Source organism: Andrographis paniculata, unplaced genomic scaffold (genome assembly GCF_009805555.1).
Source record: "Andrographis paniculata isolate CXL003 unplaced genomic scaffold, ASM980555v1 Contig36END, whole genome shotgun sequence".
NCBI classification, from domain to species: domain Eukaryota; kingdom Viridiplantae; phylum Streptophyta; class Magnoliopsida; order Lamiales; family Acanthaceae; genus Andrographis; species Andrographis paniculata.
In genome coordinates, this window is record NW_026137569.1 from 2,763,377 (window position 1) to 2,785,444 (window position 22,068).

General features: G+C 36.6%; 5 protein-coding genes across 5 annotated transcripts; 4 read left to right on the plus strand and 1 right to left on the minus strand.

Moving 5' to 3' along the window:
* The first annotated feature begins 998 nt into the window (after window positions 1–998).
* On the plus strand, window positions 999–3,623 carry LOC127249796 (probable serine/threonine-protein kinase At1g09600). Its single transcript, XM_051272795.1, has 5 exons — window positions 999–1,484; window positions 1,586–1,867; window positions 1,953–2,261; window positions 2,342–2,569; window positions 3,034–3,623. The coding sequence occupies exons 1-5, from the start codon at window positions 1,152–1,154 to the stop codon at window positions 3,490–3,492; spliced, it is 1,611 nt and encodes a 536-aa protein (XP_051128752.1). The 5' UTR covers window positions 999–1,151; the 3' UTR covers window positions 3,493–3,623.
* A 2,491-nt stretch (window positions 3,624–6,114) lies between these two features.
* Window positions 6,115–11,350, plus strand: LOC127249795 (proton pump-interactor 1-like). Its single transcript, XM_051272794.1, has 8 exons — window positions 6,115–6,270; window positions 7,121–7,493; window positions 8,672–8,863; window positions 8,970–9,149; window positions 9,266–9,460; window positions 9,943–10,041; window positions 10,138–10,665; window positions 10,747–11,350. The coding sequence occupies exons 2-8, from the start codon at window positions 7,161–7,163 to the stop codon at window positions 11,083–11,085; spliced, it is 1,866 nt and encodes a 621-aa protein (XP_051128751.1). The 5' UTR covers window positions 6,115–6,270; window positions 7,121–7,160; the 3' UTR covers window positions 11,086–11,350.
* A 273-nt stretch (window positions 11,351–11,623) lies between these two features.
* LOC127249794 (dynamin-related protein 5A) lies at window positions 11,624–17,050 on the plus strand. The gene is made up of 9 exons (XM_051272792.1): window positions 11,624–11,997; window positions 12,165–12,356; window positions 12,441–12,647; window positions 12,797–13,225; window positions 13,324–13,551; window positions 13,634–13,829; window positions 14,734–15,406; window positions 15,487–15,664; window positions 16,916–17,050. The coding sequence occupies exons 1-9, from the start codon at window positions 11,728–11,730 to the stop codon at window positions 16,919–16,921; spliced, it is 2,379 nt and encodes a 792-aa protein (XP_051128749.1). The 5' UTR covers window positions 11,624–11,727; the 3' UTR covers window positions 16,922–17,050.
* A 2-nt stretch (window positions 17,051–17,052) lies between these two features.
* Window positions 17,053–17,394, plus strand: LOC127249712 (VQ motif-containing protein 4-like). Its single transcript, XM_051272644.1, has one exon. It carries the CDS (start codon window positions 17,053–17,055, stop codon window positions 17,392–17,394), a length of 342 nt encoding a protein of 113 aa, XP_051128601.1.
* A 900-nt stretch (window positions 17,395–18,294) lies between these two features.
* LOC127249797 (probable bifunctional methylthioribulose-1-phosphate dehydratase/enolase-phosphatase E1 1) lies at window positions 18,295–21,812 on the minus strand. Its single transcript, XM_051272796.1, has 12 exons — window positions 21,347–21,812; window positions 21,106–21,242; window positions 20,889–20,984; window positions 20,682–20,801; window positions 19,972–20,061; window positions 19,706–19,876; window positions 19,449–19,604; window positions 19,215–19,361; window positions 19,009–19,110; window positions 18,799–18,908; window positions 18,595–18,713; window positions 18,295–18,504 (listed from the first exon to the last, which is right to left on the minus strand). Exons 1-12 carry the CDS (start codon window positions 21,612–21,614, stop codon window positions 18,413–18,415), a joined length of 1,608 nt encoding a protein of 535 aa, XP_051128753.1. The 5' UTR covers window positions 21,615–21,812; the 3' UTR covers window positions 18,295–18,412.
* Window positions 21,813–22,068: the final 256 nt, after the last annotated feature.

Genomic DNA, 22,068 nt, shown 5'->3' on the forward strand with positions numbered 1-22,068 from the left:
TTTTACATTCAAAACATCACATTAACACATATTTATATCACATCGTACAACTATTCAAATTCAAAATTTTTACTATTCAAATCCCAATTAAAAATCCAAACCACCAAACAAACACACCTTAGAGGTGCATATTTAGCAAAGTTAGGTTCTATGAGTTTCAATCTTAACATCGACCTATCATTAAAATTGATGGGTGTTAATAATGAAAGAGGTTTTGCTAAGGCATTTTCTTTTTTCCTTTTTTTTTTATTCCCTATTACGTGGGAATCCAATATATATATATATATTTTTAATGATGTGGGAATCGTAACTGTTATCCGAAAGTCCGCATTGGGTAAACTTCCGGCTGAACCTAATACCCTGTAAACCAGGCTCGACGAAAAAGTCACACTAGACCAACCATGTATGACAGGTAACCTGAGGCGTCGGAAGCTTGAAAATTGAAGTTTATAGTTAGAATAACTACGACAAATTAGATGACACAAATGCTTAGTTAGATAAAAAAAAAAATCATTATAATAATAGTAATCAAAATTGATAAATATTTTTTTGAATAAAACTAATTTTGATATGTTTTTTTAGAACTATAAGTGATAAAAGTAGTATTGAATGACATCATTGTTTATTTTTACTCTATTAGGGTTTACTAATTTAAAAAAAAAAATCAAAACTAAAAATATTGAATAACCAATATCAATTAAATGATTCATTTTTATCCACAGTTACTATATGCAATTCAAATTCTCAATATGTCAAAGTAAATTTATTATGAAAAACAAAAAAAAAAAAAAAAAAAAAAAAGGACAAAACAAAACTGTGGTAAGTGAAATTGAATGTTTAAAAAAAAATAGAAATTAATTTAATTACTTAAAGAATTATTGAATATACCTTAAATCGAAATAAACATATAGGATTATAGAATCATGTTCAACTTTCTCCTAATTTAATTCTCAACCTTAACAAATTTAAAAATTTCTCCCATTAAGTAAAGTTACTTAAAATGTTTGATGTTTGGATAAAATGTAAATATAATAATAATAATAATAATAATAATAAGCTTGTCCCAATATTGCAGCAGCTGGAATTCAACCTCCACAACGATGGTTTGATCATCAACACCAATCTTTATCTCAAATTGCATCTAATCGTGAATGGGCTGTGTTTGCGTTAAGCCCACCGCCGCCTCCGCGGCGACGGGGAATCGGAATCCACGGCCAAGCAGGTTTCCCACCACGGCGTCGGCGCCGCCAAGCTGGTTTTCCGGTGATCAAAATACTACTGTCCAAGTCCACAGTTCACCCAAATTTCGAGGAGGCAAGATGAACCATACCCCTAACCACCCAGGCGCTTGGACGGTCCCCGGAGCCACCGCTGGCGAGCACATCGCCGCCGGTTGGCCTCCGTGGCTGGCGGCGGCGGCCGCCGGCGAAGCTGTCAGAGGATGGGTTCCCAGAAAGGCCACATCTTTCGAAATATTAGAAAAGGTCCCTTAATTTCTTAAAATATAATATGTAATTAATAAAGTATTTTTTTTATAATTTTTTTTATTTTTTAATATTAAATTAAAAAATTCGATACTACACAGGTTGGTCACGGTACTTACAGCACAGTATACCGCGCCCGCGATCTCGAATATGGCGGGAAGCTAATGGCATTAAAGAAAGTAAAGTTCGACAGCTACGATACCGACAGCGTTGGCTTCATGGTTCGGGAGATCGTCGTCCTCCGCCGCCTCGACCACCCGAACATCATCAAGCTAGAGGGCCTTATTACATCAAGAATGTCTACAAATCTCTACCTTGTCTTCAATTACATGGACCATGACTTATCCGGGCTGTCGTCGCGGCGGCCGTTGCCCGAGCTGCAGGTCGATCGATCACAACCGTCCGATCGCTTCTTCTTTGATATTTCGCCGTTGATCGGCTAATTGCTCTGTTCTTGCTATGTTTCAGATTAAGCTTTACATGAAACAGCTCTTCCTCGGCCTCGATCACTGCCACGGCCGCGGCGTTCTTCATCGAGACATAAAAGGATCGAATCTTTTGATCGGTGGCGATGGAGAGCTTAAAATAGCCGACTTTGGGTTAGCTAGTTTTGTCGAGAGTCGCCCCATGACGAGCCACATCGTCACTCTGTGGTACCGGGCGCCCGAGCTGCTACTCGGGGCAACGCATTACGGTCCCGCCGTCGATTTGTGGAGCGCCGGCTGCATACTGGCGGAGTTGTACGCCGGCGCGCCTATTATGCCGGGAAGAAATGAGGTTTCTTTATACGAATTTTGTCGTAATTGTCGCTCGATTCGTTTGAATACTTGATGTTGTATCGAACAAATCGTGCGCAGGTAGAGCAGTTGCACAAGGTCTTTAAACTCTGCGGATCGCCTTCGGAGGAGTATTGGGCGGCGTCGAAGTTGCCGAATGCTACGATCTTCAAGCCTCGACAGCGGTATAAGCGGCGTGTTGCGGAAATATTCAAGGATTTTCCGGCACCGGCCTTAGCACTCGTGCAACGGCTCCTCGCCGTTGATCCTGCCGATCGTGGATCGGCAGCATCCGCCTTAAAGAGCAAGGTATATTGTGCGCATATATACAGTGACGAAACTAACATCTAAATTCCGAGGGGCAAAATATGATAATATATTTAATATTTAACTAATAAATTTAAATAAATAATAATGACAGAATTATATATATAAATTTAGATAATTTTTGGGGACAAATTGTATATAAATATATAAAAATTAATATTTTTAATACTAAAAAAATCATTAAAAAATTAGCTTGGGGTCCCCTAAGCCCTAATATAATTTCGTTTCTGCATATATATATATATATATATGAAAGCTGTTACAATGCTGAATTTTGTTGAGTTGACTTTTGTGTATCGTTTTACAGTTCTTTAAAACAATTCTAATTGCACATATTCAGAGGCCGTTACAATGCTAAAGAACTCCGCACATATATATATATATATATATTGAGCTGTTATAATGTTGAATTTTATTAAGTTAGACTTTTACGTGCCATTTTACAGTTTTTCCGGACAACTTCACATTCCGAAAAAGTGATCGATACGAAGGTCCGAAGCAAGACAAGAGGATTACGGCGCGAGTCTCTCCCCGTCGCTCTGATTGAATACATTCCAAGTAAGCAATCAGTTGGGGCTTTCGGGGCAAAGGCTAGAAAGGACATCATCGGAGGCGACCGGAGAAGGATTGGCGCGGATGCGGGTGATCTATCCGGCACATTGTCCAATTCGGTTGGTCCGAGGACTATGATGTCGGAAGATTTTCGACATATAGGACCGATGTCAATACATGGTCCGAGGCTAAATACTAGGTTTCTAGGAGTAGCAAAATCTACGACGAGGCAAAATGGCGGAGAGATGGATAATGCGAGTGTTGATCGTCGGCGGCGCTGCGGAGCTGACGGATCCGCCGCCGGCGATCGACGCCGAAATGGCGGCTGTGGATCGAATAAGAACCAAATTTGATACTCGGGGCCGCTGTTAGCTGATCTATTGTTTAAAGATATTAATGATTTTGGTATCGAAAAAATTGTTGGAGGTCAAGTGGGTAAATAAGAAAAGCATTGTTGGTTTTATTTAGTGTGTTTGTTCGGAATTTTTTTTTTCAAAATTTATTATTTATCAGTTTTTTAAAAAATATCAAATTAAATATTTATTTTTTATTTTTTATATTATATTAAAAATTAAATTTACGTTTAAAATATCACACCATCAACCATTCCTTACGGGACTACAACATACAAAAATTTGTATTGCCTATCTCTATAATATAAACCCAAATCTAAAAAAGGGAATGCATCCCATATTTTAAATGTATTGTTTATTTAGATTAAAAATAATATATTTCGAGATAGTTCCTATTATTCTTTAAAATATAAATACAAAGTGTGTGATGTAAATCGACATAAACGTTGCTGTGACCAATTTTAGACGGCTCCATTTATTTGCATTATTTATTATTAATATTTTATTATTATTATTTAAAAAAATTCAAAAGTTCTGAAATTTTTATTTAAACAAAATGAAGCATTTTTTATACAGAATAAACGTGAGACTTTAACAATGAGGGACATGTTTTTGTCATTGCCAGCATCAATTTATGTGGGCAGCTTAAGGTGTCAAAATTGAATTCCATCCGAAAATCGAATCCATTTGATCTGAAAAATTGTTAGATTTGGGTTTGGGTGTTTAGATTTTTAAAAAAATCAAATCAATTTGAACCCGAAATGAAAAAAATGAATTTGATCCGATCGAGTTTTGAGTTGACCTAATAATTCGAAATATAGAAATCAGGTCATCAAACAATTCGAATCTCAAACCCGACTTAGTTTAATAATAATAATAAAACAAAATAGTAAAAAACCCCATGTAGTTTTCCGAATATGCTGAAAATCGATTGTGGTTCTAAAATTTCAAAAAAACTTACTTGTGATTTTCAAAATGTTGCAAAAATCCCCCTCCTTTATGATTAACGACAGTTGCATTTCACAGGCATGAAATGCTATTTTTGTCCATAAATATTTTTGTATAAAATTACTAAAATACCATAATAATTGACTTCTTACAACAATTTTTCTTCTTCCTCATTCTTCTTAGTTATTCTTTTCTTTCTTATTCCTCTGCATATTTTTTAAATTTAATATCTATTCTTTTTTTTTCCATTTTAAATCAGCTAAACACGATTAAATTTGAAATCAATCTCAAATTTATAACACTCATCTAGTTCCAAACCGCCGTTTCTTGAACCGACGATTACGGTTCAAATAGAAATCAGATTCAAACCGGGAGCTGTTGTGAAGAACAAGAAGGAAAAAGAAAAGGGAAAAAACTTGGTGCAGCTGGTTGCGGCAGTGAAGAAGAATTCGGGATGAAAGAATAATTGGGGAGAAAAAATAAAGAAGAAGAAAAATTGAAAAAAAAAAAAAACAGAAAATTTGAGAAAAAAAACAAGATGTAGCTCCATCCCTTCAAACCCACTTCTTACTCCTCTTTTTCTCCTTATTTCCTGCTCCATCAGCTTACGTCGGTCGTTTTCTTTTTCTTTTTATTCTTTAATAATTCTTAATTCTTTAAAGAAGAATTCGAGCTGAAGAATAAGAAAAAAAATTGAAAAATAAGAGAAAAGAAAGAACTGGGTAGGGCTGCGGCCGCGGCCACGTGAAGAAGAATTAGAGAAAAAAAAAAAGAAAAAAACAAGAACGAGAAAGAGTCTGGTACTGGTGAAGAAGAATTTGGGAAGAAGAAGATGGAAGAAAAAACAATATGGTGTGATTGAGAAGAAGAGAAGAAGAAAGAAGAGTAAAAAAGATAAATTAATTAAAAAATATATAAATAAGAATATAACAGTAAAATATGATAAAATTTAAGGTTGTTACTAAAATTTAAAGAGATGACGAATGTGCAACATTTTGTAAACTACTTGTATGATTTTTTGGAATTTTAAAATTACTAATTCGGAAAACCACGTGGAGTTTTTTTGCTATTTTGCTTAATAATAATAATATTAATAAGTTATTTATTTAAAATTATAATATATTATTTCCGTCCGACTATAAAATAACGTTTACTCGAGTTGATCTTTGGAAAGAAAATGGTAAAAATATTAATATAACGATGTTTACCAAAAAAATTATATAAATATAAGAATATTTTTAATATTAAGTATAATAACACAAACAAGAAGAAAAAATATTACAAATAAAATATTATAAAAATACAATATACTAATTATAAAAGAAAAAAATTAGATTTTCGAATTTGTTTTGTATTATATTTTTTTAAATAAGTTTATATTTCCAAAATAAAAAAAATTAATACATTTTATATATAAAAAAAAAATACACTTTTCTCTTTATTTTTTTATTGACTTATTTTTATAATTATTTTTAAATAAGATTAAAAATAAAATAAAAGTTTGACCAGTAACAATATTGATTTATGTTTATTAACAACACAATCAAGTAAACACACCCAAAAAAAAAAAAAAAAAAAAAAAGGGACAAAAAGGAATAAACCCATCGCCAGACCCAATTTTACGAAATTTCGTAATTACATATTTCACTTTTTTACTGTCCTTTTTTGTATATATAAATTTCTATATTGACTTCTCTTTTCCTCTCTCTCTCTTTATTTCTCTGTGGAAGAGTTTCGAGAGATCTGGGCCGGGGTTCCTGTTTCTCTCTCCGAAACGGTCCTTTCTGTCAAACCAGGTCCGCTCCTCAGATTCTCCGCCGTAGCTGTCCGGTGAGCTACTTCATTGATCTTGTTATTCATCCTGGTTTCCTTAATTATTTGGATTGTTAACGGTGGTTGTGGTTGTCCAATTTTCGATTTCTAGCTGTTCTTTGAATTTTCGCTTGATTGAACTGTAATTTTCTCGATCCTACAAGTTAAATCAGGATCCTGTTGTTTGATCGAGTGAGAAATGCGTGTTGACTTTGTTTGTTCCGTATTCATTTTTAATGGTGGAGGCACAGTGAATATTGTTTCCTTTTGATTTGGATTGCTTCCTTGGATTGGTTGTATGCATCATCTTTTGATTATCTCTGCTGCGTGTAATTTGTTGGAGGCTAGTTTTGGTCGGCTGCTTGTGCATGTTGTGAAATGAAGGTTTTGTTATTTGACTATTTTTTTTAATTTAATTTAAATGTTTTTTGTGGTAATTTTCCGCTGAAGGTTTTGGATTTGATTTGTTACTTATGGTTTTGCGACTAGATTTCAGATCCGTTCTAGTTTTCAGAGAACAGGCTGCTTTCAGGTTTGATGTTTTGATAGTTCTTAGGCATGGTTGTGAATGGTTTTTGTTTATGTTCGGGATCTATCAATTGTTGTCTATGATTCAAGAGATTAGGAAAGTTTCAATTGTTATCTCTGGTTGGTTTTATGGGTAGTTGTGTTTGTCAAAAGAAGATAATTTTGTGGTTGAAGATGATTCAAATTTCTAACTTGATCGGTTACATACATGTTCATATATTATGTTAATATTTATTCATTGACGACATTCCCCCTTACAAATTGTTTCTTCTTCATCTATCAATGGTGATTTACTGATTTCAAATGTTTTTAATTATATATTTTTTTCCCTTTGGTTCAGGGAGACTCAACCGTTTTTCAAGTGGTATTTAATATATATCATGGGCGTGGAGATTGTGGAATCTAACTTACCAGTTGTTGAAACCAAAATTGAGGAGAACATGTCAGGGGATAGTGAAAAAGTGAACATAACATTTGGATCTCATGTTGTTGAGCCATTCAATGGGGAAGCTAATAAAGTTTCTGATCACAATCTTCCAAAGGATGCAGTTGATGAATGGCCAGAGCCCCAGCAGATACACCCCTTTCATATTGTTAGATATCGTGTGCTGGAAGACCAGAGTCTGAAGGCCAAGCTTGATTTGGCTGATAAAGAGCTACAAAAAAAGAATCAGGCTCGGCTGCAGATTGTTGAAAAACTAAAATCTAAGCGGGTATAATATGGTCTTCTTGTGCTTGGTATAGATCATATATTAATTCTCTGTTACAGAATTATCTGCTGACTTCCAATTTGCTGCTACTTTTTCAAAGATATATGTTATGTGGGAGCTTATCAATGTATCGTTTTGAACTACATAAATATGCTCATGCACTGCATGTGTATCTGAGATGTATTAAGGCAATGCATGAGCATTCTCGGGAAGATCCCCGTAACAGTCTTATCTGAAAAGCTTGACCAACTAGACTCATGTGGAAACACAGGTTTAGGAAAATAATGTTATTTAGAATTTGAAATCCTTCTGGAAGAGGTATCAATTAAGGGGATACATGGGTCAAATTTTGTGACATGCAACAAAAATAGGTGTTATTTTCACCTCGATTAGAAGAGTCTAAAACACTAGGAATATAGTCCAAATTATACTGAAATATATGCGACTCTTTTCTTAAATCCATTTCAAGACAGTTGGAAGTGTACAAAAAAATGCACTCTCTTTGTGATGTTTCACTTTCAAATTGTTTTGAGATTGCCCAGCTTGCTTCTAATATTTTGAAGAATTTATGCTCTTCATTGTTGGTAACATCTTTTGGTTTTTATATAAGCATTTTAAATACCAGAAAACTATGATATCTTTTTATTTTTTGTCTCTTAGCCACATGAAATTTTCATGTTTTTTGTTATCTCATCAAAATATGTGAATGTTTATATTTTCTTGTTTACTGTGCTTCAAAGTTAAAGGTCTTTGCAGATGAAAGTATGATTGATAGTTTCCAATTTTTGTAATAAGCAGTTGCTAGTGTTCTGTCTGGAAATGATTTTCCTATTATAGAGGTTTGAATCATGCATCATGTGGGATTCATTCTAGTGTCTGCATTGAATTCCAGGGGCTTTTGTTGAATTGGCAATAATATATGTTGAGTGAAGTTGTGATAGAATGCTTCAGTATGCTTATAGCCTTAAAATGTGCTATCTATGTTCGCATAGCCGAGGGGTTTTCTTTTTTAATTTGTATCGTTCAATTTTCTTTGCATATATGCTGTTTGCTTAATCTATACTAGCTCTGATATATCAATGTCACATGCTCACATCTTTGTCTAACTGCTTTTTAGGGTTAGAAGGTCTTCACATGGAATTCAATTATGATATATTAATGACATTACTAATGTATTGCAGGCAGCTCGATCTCAAGTGATTTCTCAAATAAGGTTATTAAGTGCTGAAAACAAACAGTTTAGGACACTCATGGATGAAAAAAGAAAAGAAATGGAACCTCTCCAGCAGGCTCTTGGCAAGTTGAGAGGATCTTCTGGAGGTAGAGACAGGGGCCCAGGTGTATGCTCTTCTGAGGAAGAGCTCAACAGTGTTGTAAGATCTAATGTGCATTTTGTTGAATTTGTAGTACCCACACTTCATTGATCGTGGCACAAAGATTTGACTGAGAATTTGTTCTTACCACAAAATAAATTGTCAGATAAAAAGTTTACAATACCGGATTCAGCACGAAAGCATTCCTCTCAGTGAAGAGAAACAAATCCTGAGGGAAATTAAGCAGCTTGAAGGGACAAGGGAAAAGGTTAATGCAAATGCGGCTGAGAGGGCAAGGATTCAGGCTGCAATGGGTGAAACGGATGCAATTCAAGGCCAGGTCAAAGTAAGTAGTTAGGGGTGTTATATTACACATTTGGTCATTTTCAAATTATTCTGCTGATAACTTTTGCTATCATGTGCTGTGGTATTGGTTATTATGTTTACAATTACGTGTTGCAGTTGATAGGAGTGGATCTTGACGAAGCTCGAAAGGAAAAACAAGTGGTCAATGCGAAGCTGAAGCAGCTTGATGAAGAGAAATTGGCAATAGAAAAAGAGATTGATGCTTTAGAGGAGGAACTGGCATCGGTTACTCAAAAGAGAGACAAAACTTTTGAAACCATTAAAGACATGAGGAAACAGCGAGAGGAAGGGGTAAGCTCCTCCAGACTATGGGTTAATATATTGATGTTCTAAATCTAGTACAATTATGAAGCCTTACATATAATTTAAACAACTTCACATAAATTCTTATTAATATCCGGTTTATTTCTATTATCATTCTATGAAGCAATATGCATGACAAAAAGTAAATCAGTATAACTATAATTAAATGAAGTCGGTAATACTTCTTATAGCTGGCCTTCCAAGCCAAGCATATGACTTTATTTTTCACTATGATCCTTACTGTGAATGAATTATTGTTATAATATATATATATATATATCTTTTCACCACTTCTGTATATGGTAATTTGATTGAAAGAGGTCCAAATCATGGAGACTGCTCTATGGTGTGGAATATATGACAGCTAGTTAATTGATCGAACATAATCATTCTCTTTGTCACTTAGTTCAAATGCCACTTCTGAAGCCATAAATTTAAATGTTCTACTGATTCTATTTCCTAACTTGCAGAATTCCCCTTTCTATCAAAACCGTATGCTGTTGACCAAAGCAAAATCACTTGCAGCAAACAAGGAAGTTGATGCACTGAAGGAGCTCGCAGAAGCAGAAGTATGATGGATAATCTACTTTAACCAGTCTCGGTTCTGTGCAACAATTTTCTTTTCTTTTTTGACATACTGAATTTTTCCAATATTTGTCTGGTAGGTTGAGAAGTTTATGTCCCTCTGGAATAGTAATAAAGCTTTCAGAGATGATTATGAGAGAAGAATCCTTCCATCCCTCGACATGAGGCAGTTGAGTAGAGATGGTCGCTTGAGGAATCCGGGCGAAAAGCCACTAGTGGAGACATCAACTCTATCTGAAGTTGAAGCTGTCAAAGCAGTCACAAAACAAAACCCCCAAGAAGACGTCTTAGCACCTACCCCGGTTGACATCTCTTCTGACCAGAAAGTTGAGAAAACAAAGAGTGCTAAAAACTCTAAAGATGGAAATAAGAAAAAGGAAGCCGCCTTAGAAAAACATGAACCAGTCGAGGAAGAGGAGTACTTCTCCAATGATAAGGAAACTCTTCCCAAGAAGGAAGAAGTCGATGAGGAGAAATTGAAGCAGCTGAAAAGAGAAGAAGAGATAGCCAAGCGTAAGCAAGCTGAGGAAAGGAAGAAAAAGCTAGCTGAGAAAGCTGCTGCCAAAGCCGCAATAAAAGCTCAGAAGGAAGCTGAAAAGAAGCTCAAGGCAATCAATATTTTCCGCTGCTTATCTCCATTCTCTGCACATTAGCTCTAAACTAATCACTCTTTGTTTCGATTCACTCAGGAACGTGAGAAGAGAGCAAAGAAGAAGGCCGGGGTTACTGATGCTCGTGCAGATTCTGAAGAACCAACTGAAGATGCTGCTGTTGCTGCTGCTGCAGAGGTCACTGAACAGCAACCGGCTGAGGACAAAATCGAAACTCCATTGCCACAAAAGCCCAAGGATCGCAAAGAGCGTGCTACAGTGAGGCATAGAGGTCGCCCCAGAGGTACAGATTCACTCCCTAAGGTTATGCTGAAGCGCAAGAAAATGACGAACTATTGGATGTGGGGTGCTTATGCTGCTGGTGCAGCTGTGGTGATTCTGCTACTGGCGGTGGCTGGATACCGATATCTTAGTTGAGGTATTGTTCCAAATAGGGCAGACTTGTCCTTGAGACGATCAGACAGACAGACAGACTGTAATGGTGATGGGTTTCGGGTAACGGGAAACTGGTTTTGTATTAAGGAGAGCCTAAGTTTTGTTTTAGCTTCGGATGTTGTGGTTTGTTTTGGCATATACTATAGAAAGGCCTGAACTTGAAAACTAATAATGTTTGGTGTCACAGAATAGCCTCTTAAAAACACTTCACTTGGAAACTATTAGTATTATGTTTCTTTTACTTGCATGTTTTGTCTGTGTTTTTAAAATGTGTGTTTAACTACAAAAATTGGCAGTCTAAATTTTATCTGATATCACGATTTCAAGAATATTTCGATAATACTATTTTATCAGAAAAAAAGTGGTGTACACGTGTCGGGCGATGATGTATCCGGTGCAGAACACCGGGTTCAGCATGGAGTAATCCTTGGCCAAGGATCTAAAACGGCTCTTGATTTCAAATTTGAAATTCCAATCTTCCCCCGACACAGCCTTTTTAGTGCCACCACAGGCAGCGGCGCCACCGGGAAGACAACCACATTTCTGAGTTCTCCGTCGAAGTCTCAATCAGCGGAGAAATCTTCTTCGACGAAGCAGCGCCACCGCCAGTACCAACAATCATCAATGGAAAGCTTTAGCAATTCCGGTTCCGAATTCAAAAGGAGATTTGAGGCCTACAACAGGCTTCAGGCTGCCGCCGTTGCATTTGGGGAGAAGCTCCCCATCCCTGAAATTGTAGCTGTCGGTGGACAGTCCGATGGTAAGAGTACACTGCTGGAGGCCCTCCTAGGGTTCCGTTTCAATGTGCGGGAAGTCGAAATGGGCACACGTCGCCCCCTCATTCTACAGATGGTTCACGATTCCACTGCTCTGGAGCCTCGGTGCCGATTTCAGGTCCTTCACGTTTTCTCCTTCTTTAGGTTTCAATAATAGCTTCCGCGAGGATCGTGCATCTTATTATTATATGCATTAGGGGTTCAAGTAGTTTTACATTGGATTTGAAATTTTGAATAGAAATCAGTAAAACCGCATCTTCATTTTGCTGATGATCTGCATATCAGGAGGAGGACTCTGAAGAATATGGGAATCCTATTGTATCGTCCACAGCAATTGCAGATACCATACGCTCTCGTACGGAAGAGCATTTGAGGAAGACAGGATCTGCAGTTTCTTCTAAGCCCATTGTTATGAGAGCAGAATATGCTCACTGCCCGAATCTAACTATTATAGATACTCCGGGATTCATTCTCAAGGTATTAGACAAAATTCTGGATAATAGATTGTGCATGTTTTGAATATTATTTGGTAATAATGGTTAGAGATTGAAATGGAAACAGGCAAAGAAAGGTGAACCTGAGAGTACTCCCGACGAAATTTTGTCAATGGTGAAGTCCTTAGCTAGTCCGCCACATCGGATACTTCTATTTCTTCAACAGAGTAGCGTTGAGTGGTGCTCATCCCTCTGGTTGGATTCTATTCGTGCAATAGACCCAACATTCAGACGAACAATCATTGTTGTCTCCAAATTTGATAACCGGCTTAAGGTATGCTATTTCTACATTTGTTTAAAGGTTCTGTTTGAGAAATCTTAGTACTGAATCTATCAGTGGATCAGCATGCGAATTTTGTATTATGCTAGAGAAGAGTGTGCAACTTATTGATAAGTGTGATATGTACTGTTAAATATGTTCAGGAATTCAATGACCGATGGGAGGTGGATCGATATTTAAGTACAAGTGGATACCTTGGAGAGAACACTCGACCATTTTTTGTGGCTCTACCAAAGGATAGAAATATAGTTTCCAATGATGGGTTCCGTAAGCAAATAGCTCAGGTAGATGCTGAAGTTTTGCAGTATCTGCGTGATGGTGTTAAGGGTGGATTTGATGAAGAGAGGTACAAATCCTACATAGGTTTTGGTTGTCTCAGGGATTATTTGGAATCTGAACTCCATAAGAGGTATAAAGAAGCTGCGCCTGCCACATTGGCCATACTAGAACAGCGCTGCAATGAAATAACTGTTGATTTGGCTAGAACTGAAAGCAAAATACTGGCAACTTCTGATGTTGCTCATCTTCGCAGAACTGCCATGTTGCATGCTGCGTCACTCTGCAACCATCTGGTATGTATTTATCTGTGTCCGTATATAAAATTTAGGGATCATGGAGCAATGAAAATTTAGTTATGCAATGTGATTATTGTTTGTTATAATTGCCCCAGGAATCACTTCTGGATGGGGCAGCTGATCCAGCACCTGAGCAATGGGGAAAAACAACAGAAGAGGAAAAATTGGAGAGTGGTATTGGTGGTTGGCCTGGCGTTATTACAGATACAAAGCCACCCAATGCAACCCTTCGTCTGTATGGAGGTGCTGCATTTGAGAGAGTAGTTCACGAATTTCGCTGTGCCGCATATTCTGTGGAATGCCCAGTAGTGTCAAGGGAGAAAGTACTTTTCAAAATTTTGCTTTCTCTCTCATTTATATTATCAAATTGGGAAACTAAAAATTTTGTGCTCTTTCATTTAACAGGTTGCAAACATCTTACTTGCACATGCTGGCCGAGGCGGGAGTAGAGGTATTTCTGAGGCTGCTGCAGAAATTGCACGATCTGCAGCTAGGTCATGGCTTGCTCCTCTTCTTGACACAGCATGCGACAGACTTGCTTTTGTGTTGTGCAATCTGTTTGATATTGCTATTGAGAGAAACCGACATCGAAACTCAAGATGTAAGTTCTTAAGCATAGTATTTGCATTCTGTTACACGGTTTATCAGGATAAAGGTTTCTTTTGAGATATTTTTAGGAAAATTACTAGTCTGATCAATAATTGTGGTCCAAAAAACTTTAAGGTCTGTTCTATTTTCCTGAAGTGTCTCCATCTGTAACTGTAAACACAGTCGAGTTTGAGCCCTTGTGCATTGCTTTAGAATTAGGATTTTTAATTCTGAATGATGATAATATTGACAATGAACACTTTAGGATTTTCAATCTTACAAACTTAGTCATTACGGCCATGTCTCAATGCTATCAAGATACGTAGTGCTATGAGCTGGATGTGAGACCTCATAACATGGTAGATGTGAATTCCTCCCTTCAACAGGATTGTTTTCTCCTTCTCTTTTATGTCTGTGTTTCCATATTTATATTTATTTGCATTTCCTGGAAAGTTATTAATGTGATTTGCTCCTTCTATAATTATACTGGTGCTCATTCCACCATCACTCCAAGTAGCCTTTTTAAGTCATTAATAAATATGTTTAAAAGACAATATTGGTACAGTACTGCCAAGTTTATTTATAAGAGAAGATGACAAAACAAGCATTATAATGCATTGAGGCTTTAGTTTAAAATTTTTAGTGGCGAGCTTGATTGAGATTTTGAGATTCTGAGGGATATGAATGGATGTTCTTGTGATTGTTAAACGAGAGAAGATGCATATAATGATCTAGCTGAAGGTTTTATAATTATTACTTGTTCAAAACATTAATCATATTTTAAAGTGTTAGCTTCAACCCCTTTTCCCTTCTGGCTATTCCTCTTTCTTGTTTCCCTTGTTTCTCCCTGTCGGCTAGTATTCCTAGTTTTTACTTGATTTATTCCTTAATTATTTTTTCCTTTTACTTCTATATAGATGGAGACATGGATGGCTATGTTGGTTTCCATGCTGCATTGAGGCAATCTTACCACAGCTTTGTAAGGAATCTTGCAAAACAGTGCAAAAAAGTGGTCCGTCACCATCTTGATTCAGTGACTAGCCCATACTCTCTAGTCTGCTACGAGAGTGATGCAGCCGGGAACTTCAACTATCGAGCAAATCAAACTTCAGCTGGATCATTCTGCTTTGATCTGTCTGCTGAGAAGCATGTATCATGCAAGGAAAGAATCAACAATCAAGAAAACATCCCCCTTGAGAAAAATGAGATCACACCTGGTAAAGCACCTGAAGCTAGAGAAGCTCTTCGTGAATGCCAGATGACTGTGCCTGAGACCCCATCACCCGACCAGCCCTGTGATGGAGACTATGTAGTCAAGAAGGAACTCGGCAACTGCATTGACGTTGGTGCAAGAAAGCGCCATTCCAGAATTGTAGGAAGTAACAGGAATTCAGATAATCTCAGAATCATCGCAAACACTGCCAATGGTACCCTATTCAGTAATGGAGATAATGCATCCAAACCAGGATCCGGATCATCAGCATACATAGAGATCTGCTCAACTGCTGCTCAGCATTTTGCTCGAATTCGTGAGGTTCTGGTTGAGAGGGGTGTGGCCTCATCTCTAAATTCCGGGTTCTTGACCCCATGGTATCTTCTTAAAATTAATATCTGCATTTCTGGTCTACTATGTTGATTGTTGTTGTAATAATTACCGAATGTTTGTGCAGCCGAGAAGAGCTGATGGTGGCACTAGGGGTCGATTTATTTGGCGTAAAGGATGAGAAATTCATGGACATGTTCGTCGCACCGGAAGCAATGGATGCACTGGAGAATGAAAAACAGTCCCTCCAGAAACGCCAGAAAATCCTCCACTCCTGCTTGAATGAGTTCAAGAATGTTGCCAAGGTACTCTAAAACCACTTTTATGTATACTTTTATCCATTGATTGGTTGATGATCATCAACAATTTTATTCTCTTTTACATGCATTAAAGTTGTTGATTTATTCCTGTTCTTATTTGATACCAAAAATGAAATTTTAAGTCACACAACTTGCATTTTTAGATTCCTTTATGTAAAAAATATGCCAAATTTCAAGTAACAACTTTTCATGGCATTCCCTTTATTTAGGGGGAATCAAGAATTGGAGTTGTCATTTAAATTTCCCACAATGTTGTTTGCTGTTGTCTTTTTACCTTTTTGGTTTGTGGATAGAGAAAATAGTTTCAAAAACCACCCACTCCAAAAAACTCTACTTTTGGCCTGTATAAGTTGGACTTTTGGAAATGGCAATGTGTGTGTCCAGTTTGGTTTCTAAAATTATTGGAATTTGGAATTTGGAAGTTAGATCAATAGAATAAAATACTATTATTGAATATGACCATAACTGCTTTAGAGAATAGGATGCTCCAACCCACAAAATTACAAATAAGAGTATCATATAATACTCTCTTTGTTACACCACAAATGACATTTTATTTTACAAAAAGATATTTTATTTAATTTATCAATTTTAAATATATTTAACAAATATAAATCAATTTAATTAAAATTTTAATTTCTTAAACATTCTTATTTTTATATCTTTTTAATTAACAAATATTTTTATTTATTTATATTATATAAAATTTTATTTTTGACAAAATAATATTCATATCGTATATATATTTTATTAAGATATAATTATAAATATTGTACATTGCTCAAATAAATAGGTTTTATCTTTGCTAAAGTTAATTAAAAAAAAAAATAGCCTTTCTTTAAATTAAGTTTTTAAAATTTTAAATTAAAAATACTACTCTTTTCATTTTGCTTGCCATGTTTGAATGATGTAAACAAGGATAAGTAATGCGGACATTGTAAGGGGAGAGGAGTAATTTGATGTTATATTTTATTAAAAAAATAAATAAATATTTTATATAATATTTAAGAAAAAAATTATTAATAAATAATACTCTATTTAAAAATATCAACGTAAATAGATTCTAAAAACATCCAAATAGAAAACACCACTTTAAAATTCAAAAAATAAAAATAAAAAAACAAACGCAAGAGTGGGCGAAAAGAGAAGAAACATATAACAAGAAATTCTTCAACCTTTTTCATTCTTCTTCTTCATCACTAACTAATTCCCATCTCTCTCTCTCTCTCTCTCTAGAAATGATCATCAACAACAGCATATCAAGTGAGACTGAAACTCCGCCGCCGCCGCCTCCGCCACCATCATCGTCGCCGTCGTCTCCGAGCACCACTTTTGTCCAGGCCGACATCTCCACCTTCAAGCACGTCGTCCAGATGCTGACCGGTTCCTCCTCCGCCGCCGCCGCAACCACCCACGGCAGCAACTTCAATCTCAATCTGAACCTCTACCAGCGCCGCCACAGCAACTCCCTCGTCATCGACACCTCTGCCCTTCCCCGTCACACCTCCGGCCTGTCTCCCTCCATGCTTGATTTTCCGGCGCTGGTGCTCAGCCCCGAGGAGGAGGAGGAGAAAGCCATTGCCCACAAGAAATTCTATCTTCATCCATCTCCGACCACCGCCGCCGCCGCCCGCCCCCAGCTCCTGCCGCTCTTTCCGGTGACCTCGCCGCGAGCTTCCTCCGCCGTCTCTGCTTCCACTACTACTACTACTTGATATTTATATATATATATATATAATCAAATTAATGATTTACTATATAAATGAAATGCTCGTACTTATATTACATAGCATTTTACACACACAACAATTAATAAAATCTGAGTACTAATACACAGGCCTTTCTGTTCTGTCCAGTTCAGTTCATGCAATATTTATTTATTTAATTAATTCCCTCTGTCCTTCACCTCTTCTCCATAAATCATATCTTACGATAAACAAAACCTTGGATTACCAAAAAAAAAAAAAAAAAAAAAAAAACGGAATGATCCAAGAACACAAGACCCACAGAAACCGTAAGAAAACTGTGGGCGTAAATTTTGAAAAGGACAAAAGCTTGACCAATCTTACGTCATCAGTACTCAGTACGTCGCCTAGTGTAACTAACGGCTTTAACTTGATGATGTACTGTTGTATTGTTTATCTCACGACAAGACAAGACTAGACTAGACTAGACTATTTATTATAATTTGACAAGTAATTATTAATTGTAAGAAAGAATCCATATCCACACTTCAATTAAAATTAGCCCATCACTCACTCACTCACTCACTAATAAGTAGTGATGCAATAACAATGGTGCAGATTGCAGAAGAGACAGAGACCCCATTTAATTATTTAATTAATTGATAATTAGTGGTCTAAGTTAAGTTAGGTTAAATTATTTTTGGCATCCGATCCAATTCCACATTCCCAGATCCACTTACATCAAAATTCTCCTACTCATATAATACATTGCTTTATATTAATATCGTCATCATTATCATCTTCATTATTATTATAAGTTAAGACATACATACCTGTAATTTTCTTGGTGAAGACTCAGATTCCTTGCCACTAAGTAAGTAGTGTAAGAATAGGATCCCCAACAATAATTGTATAGAGGAGGACAAGTCATACTTAATTGATTGATTCATTGCAATTCAAGAAAACCTTATAATTAATCATCAATCATCATCTTCTTATTCATACTTAAGCTACATACCACACACCAGGTTTATTGAAAATTCCTCATCTATATTTCTGAGAATGACTCGACTGTCTTGAACCCATGATTCTCCGGCAGAGGCCCGTTCCCGGGCCGAATGGATATTATCGCTTCCAAACCTGTATTACAACCACGTAACCGAGCAAGCATTATTAAAGGCTGGAAATGCACAGACTCATGTTTTCGGATAATTCCATGTTTGACATTACCTGCTGCTTTAGCTGCAATGGCTTCTTGATAGACATCTGTGACGAATAAAACTTGTGCCGGATTATCTACTCCCAGAGATTCTGTGATCTCAATGTAGCTTTGGGTTTCTTTCTTGTTCCTGCGATGCATACAGATGAATGCCAAACACAGCCAGGAATTAAAAACGAAAAGATGAAAGATTTATTTTGATTGAAGCTTCTTACCCTACTGTGGTGTCGAAAAATCCAGATAAGTATTTTCTGAGATCCCCATGATTCGTATTGCCGAATAAAAGCCTTTGCGCCAATCGGCTTCCACTAGAATATATGTATACCTACAGGAATTGTGTGGAGACGAAAATTTTGTAGCTTTAACATATTATCGCTTTAATCACGACGCAAACATCCACATCCATATAGAATCGAGTTATCAACCTTGATTCCGGAAGAATGCCACTTCTTTAGTGCATCGGGCACATCATCATACACGACGCCTTTTATCTCCTTATTCCAGAACCCAGATCGCCAAATATGTCCCTAAGAATTCGTTTTCGAACATTAAGCACTTCCCAGGGTAAAAGAAAAATTCATCATTTACATAAAAATTAATGAAAACACAAAAATATAAATTTTATTCCCACCTGTAATTGTTTCAAGGAAGTAATTTTCCTATCAGCTTTAATCATAGCTTCCACGTTAGCAACCAAAGCGGCGATTACTGCCTCTTTCTCTCCATCCGATGGAATTGGGACTGCCCCTTCAATGCCGTTTTCTATGTCTTCTTGCACCTACTTAAAACGAATTCTATCAAGCTCGAAAATTATGCCAGAATTTTGACATATTAAGCAAAACACTAGTTCTAATATTTGAATTACTTGAGCTCGCAGCAATTTAATATCCTCTGCTGTTTCGGCTGTATCATATGTCAGTTCCAAATGCTTCCTCACATTATCACGCGCATATGGGAATAGGACATCGGCAACAAATGTTATCGGGGTAGTAGTTCCTTCAATGTCCAGTAAAATGCAGCGCTGCAATTTATTTTTTCTTGAAGTGCTTAATAGGCATAAACAAAACTGCTCCGACATTTTGTAGCGTCGTAAAAATCTGTAAGAATTAGCTAAGAGCATACCCTTGCCATGCCAGCACCTTCGTTTAAAGCTCCCGCCTTCGTAGGGACTTTACCAAGAGTGCCTGGAACTCCTTTTGGAATTTGAATTGGACCGTGGGATGGCGTAGTCCAGTCCAATCCCAGCTGATAGAGTTTAATGGCAGCTTCAAACAGATAATGGTAGCATTCGGCCTGAGATATTAGTTTGTCGATAAATAATCAATATAATGTTTTAGTTGGACAAATGATGCGACAGAATCTTGGCTCTCTTTTCCCCCAAAACTCACCTGTGTTTTTGCGCTGATCCATGAATCTCCCCACACATATAACCCATGATTCCGAACAAGCACAGCTGTAGTTTTTGGGTATGCTTTAATCTGCCAAAATGATGAATTAATTACTCTATTGATACCAATATATAGCCCAACTAACATCTGCATTATCATCCAATCTAATTTGCAGCTAAAAACCAAATTTGGAGTGACGCAAAACAGTCTCAAAGTTCATTGCAAGGGTATGAACTGCTTGATCAATAAATTGCAATGTATGGTTTTGATGAAAAGAACATCCAATCCAACAAAAGATAATCGCCAAATGATTTTCAAGTTATTACACTGAACCTCGTTAAAATATTCTAAGGAAACCATGAAAAATGAGAACACCTTAGAGTCCTAGCATTCAGGATCATATTAGAATTGCGCATATCTCCAATTACGTAAATATGGATTTCCCAAATTAACAAAACAATAAAAATTATCTCAAGATTGTAAGGACAACATAGTTGAGAAATAAAACAGAGATCATCAGCAATCATCACTAGGGATAAATACTTTATAGCATGAATCCCCAATTCTGCAAATGAACTATGGCATTGTTCACTAACCGAAGCAATTCTAACCTCATTTTGAAAATGAACTCGTCATTTATTTAGAGTTAGCTAAGTCAAACTAAATAAAGATAAAAGAGATTTTCGGACAAGAAGCAAAATAAACCATACTGCTTCGGCAAAAGTATCTGCCAGCTCTCGCTCATGGGCAGTATTCTCTACAATCGGCACAACAAGCTCGTCATGATAACCATGGCCCTGAATTCCTTTGATCATTTCCATGTGAGTGATCTACAGGACAAACAGACATAAGCTGGAGCAGAACAAATTTTTTTAGCTCAAAACTTCACTAATAAGCATCCAATTCAAATTCAATACCCGAAATTCTTTCGACAATGGATCGATCATTGTGGCAATGCAAGTCTCCATCCCATGGCTGTGGATAACTGCACCGGAATTCCTAATTTCATACGCCTATATATATAACATATATTATACGATATCACCAGAAAACTCAGCAGCAGAATGCGCCAAAAAAATATTACTGAACTTTTATAATTGAATACAGAATCAAAATGATATGAAAACCTCAAACCTTCAAGAAGATGGGGCCGCAATCGGAACATTTGGGAGGCTTATTCGGCCATGGCTTCCCCGAAGGCGCAGATAATACAGATCCATCGGAAGATAGCACATACATATCCTCAGGCATCATCCTCTCCTTCTGCACACCTGCAAAATACCGGACAGAATCAACTCTCTCATCCCCAAATTAAAAACCCTAGAAACAAAACCCAATAGAGATGATCTCAATTAAGCACCAATTAAATCGACACCTGAGGGGGACATGACGATAAGCTGCTGCGATTTGGGAACGGAGTCGTCGTGAACCTTAATTGTGATGCTGCCGCCGGTGCCCGACACCCAGCCCAGGTGGTAAAAATGGCGGCAGAGCTCCGCAATCAAGGCCTTCGTTTCACTGACTCTGCTGCCCTCCAGATATGCCTGCGAGGCTATGTCCATTCTCACGGCTCCGTTAACGGCGGAAGCTGCTGCCATCCTTGTAGGGTTTATCTGGAAAGTATATAGGGAGTTTCCGAGCATATATACTTACTTTTCAATGGGATCGAAGCAGCAGAAGCGCCAGCGCCATACGTTTTTTGTTTTTCTTTTAATTTACGGTGGCATGACTATTGCAGGATCCTGATGCATCTTGGAATTTTAAGACCGATTCGATAACCTATGAACGTTCGAAGAAAATCAATGCCACCACCAGGACACACCCTGAAGAAGATGCTCTGTTTGGATCATTGTTTTGGGCCGTTTTATTTGTATTATAAAGATAAATTAATATTTAATTCACATCATTAGTATTTTTATAAAATATTAAATTAAAATAATAATTAAATTAAAACTTAAATAAAATTATAAATTCAATCAAAACAAAATAAATCGGTAATCTATTAGTTTAGTTTAGTTTAATTTTTTTCTAACTTTTGTTAATATAGTTTTAAAAAGTTAAAAATTGGACCTATTATTTTTAGTTTTTGATAAAATA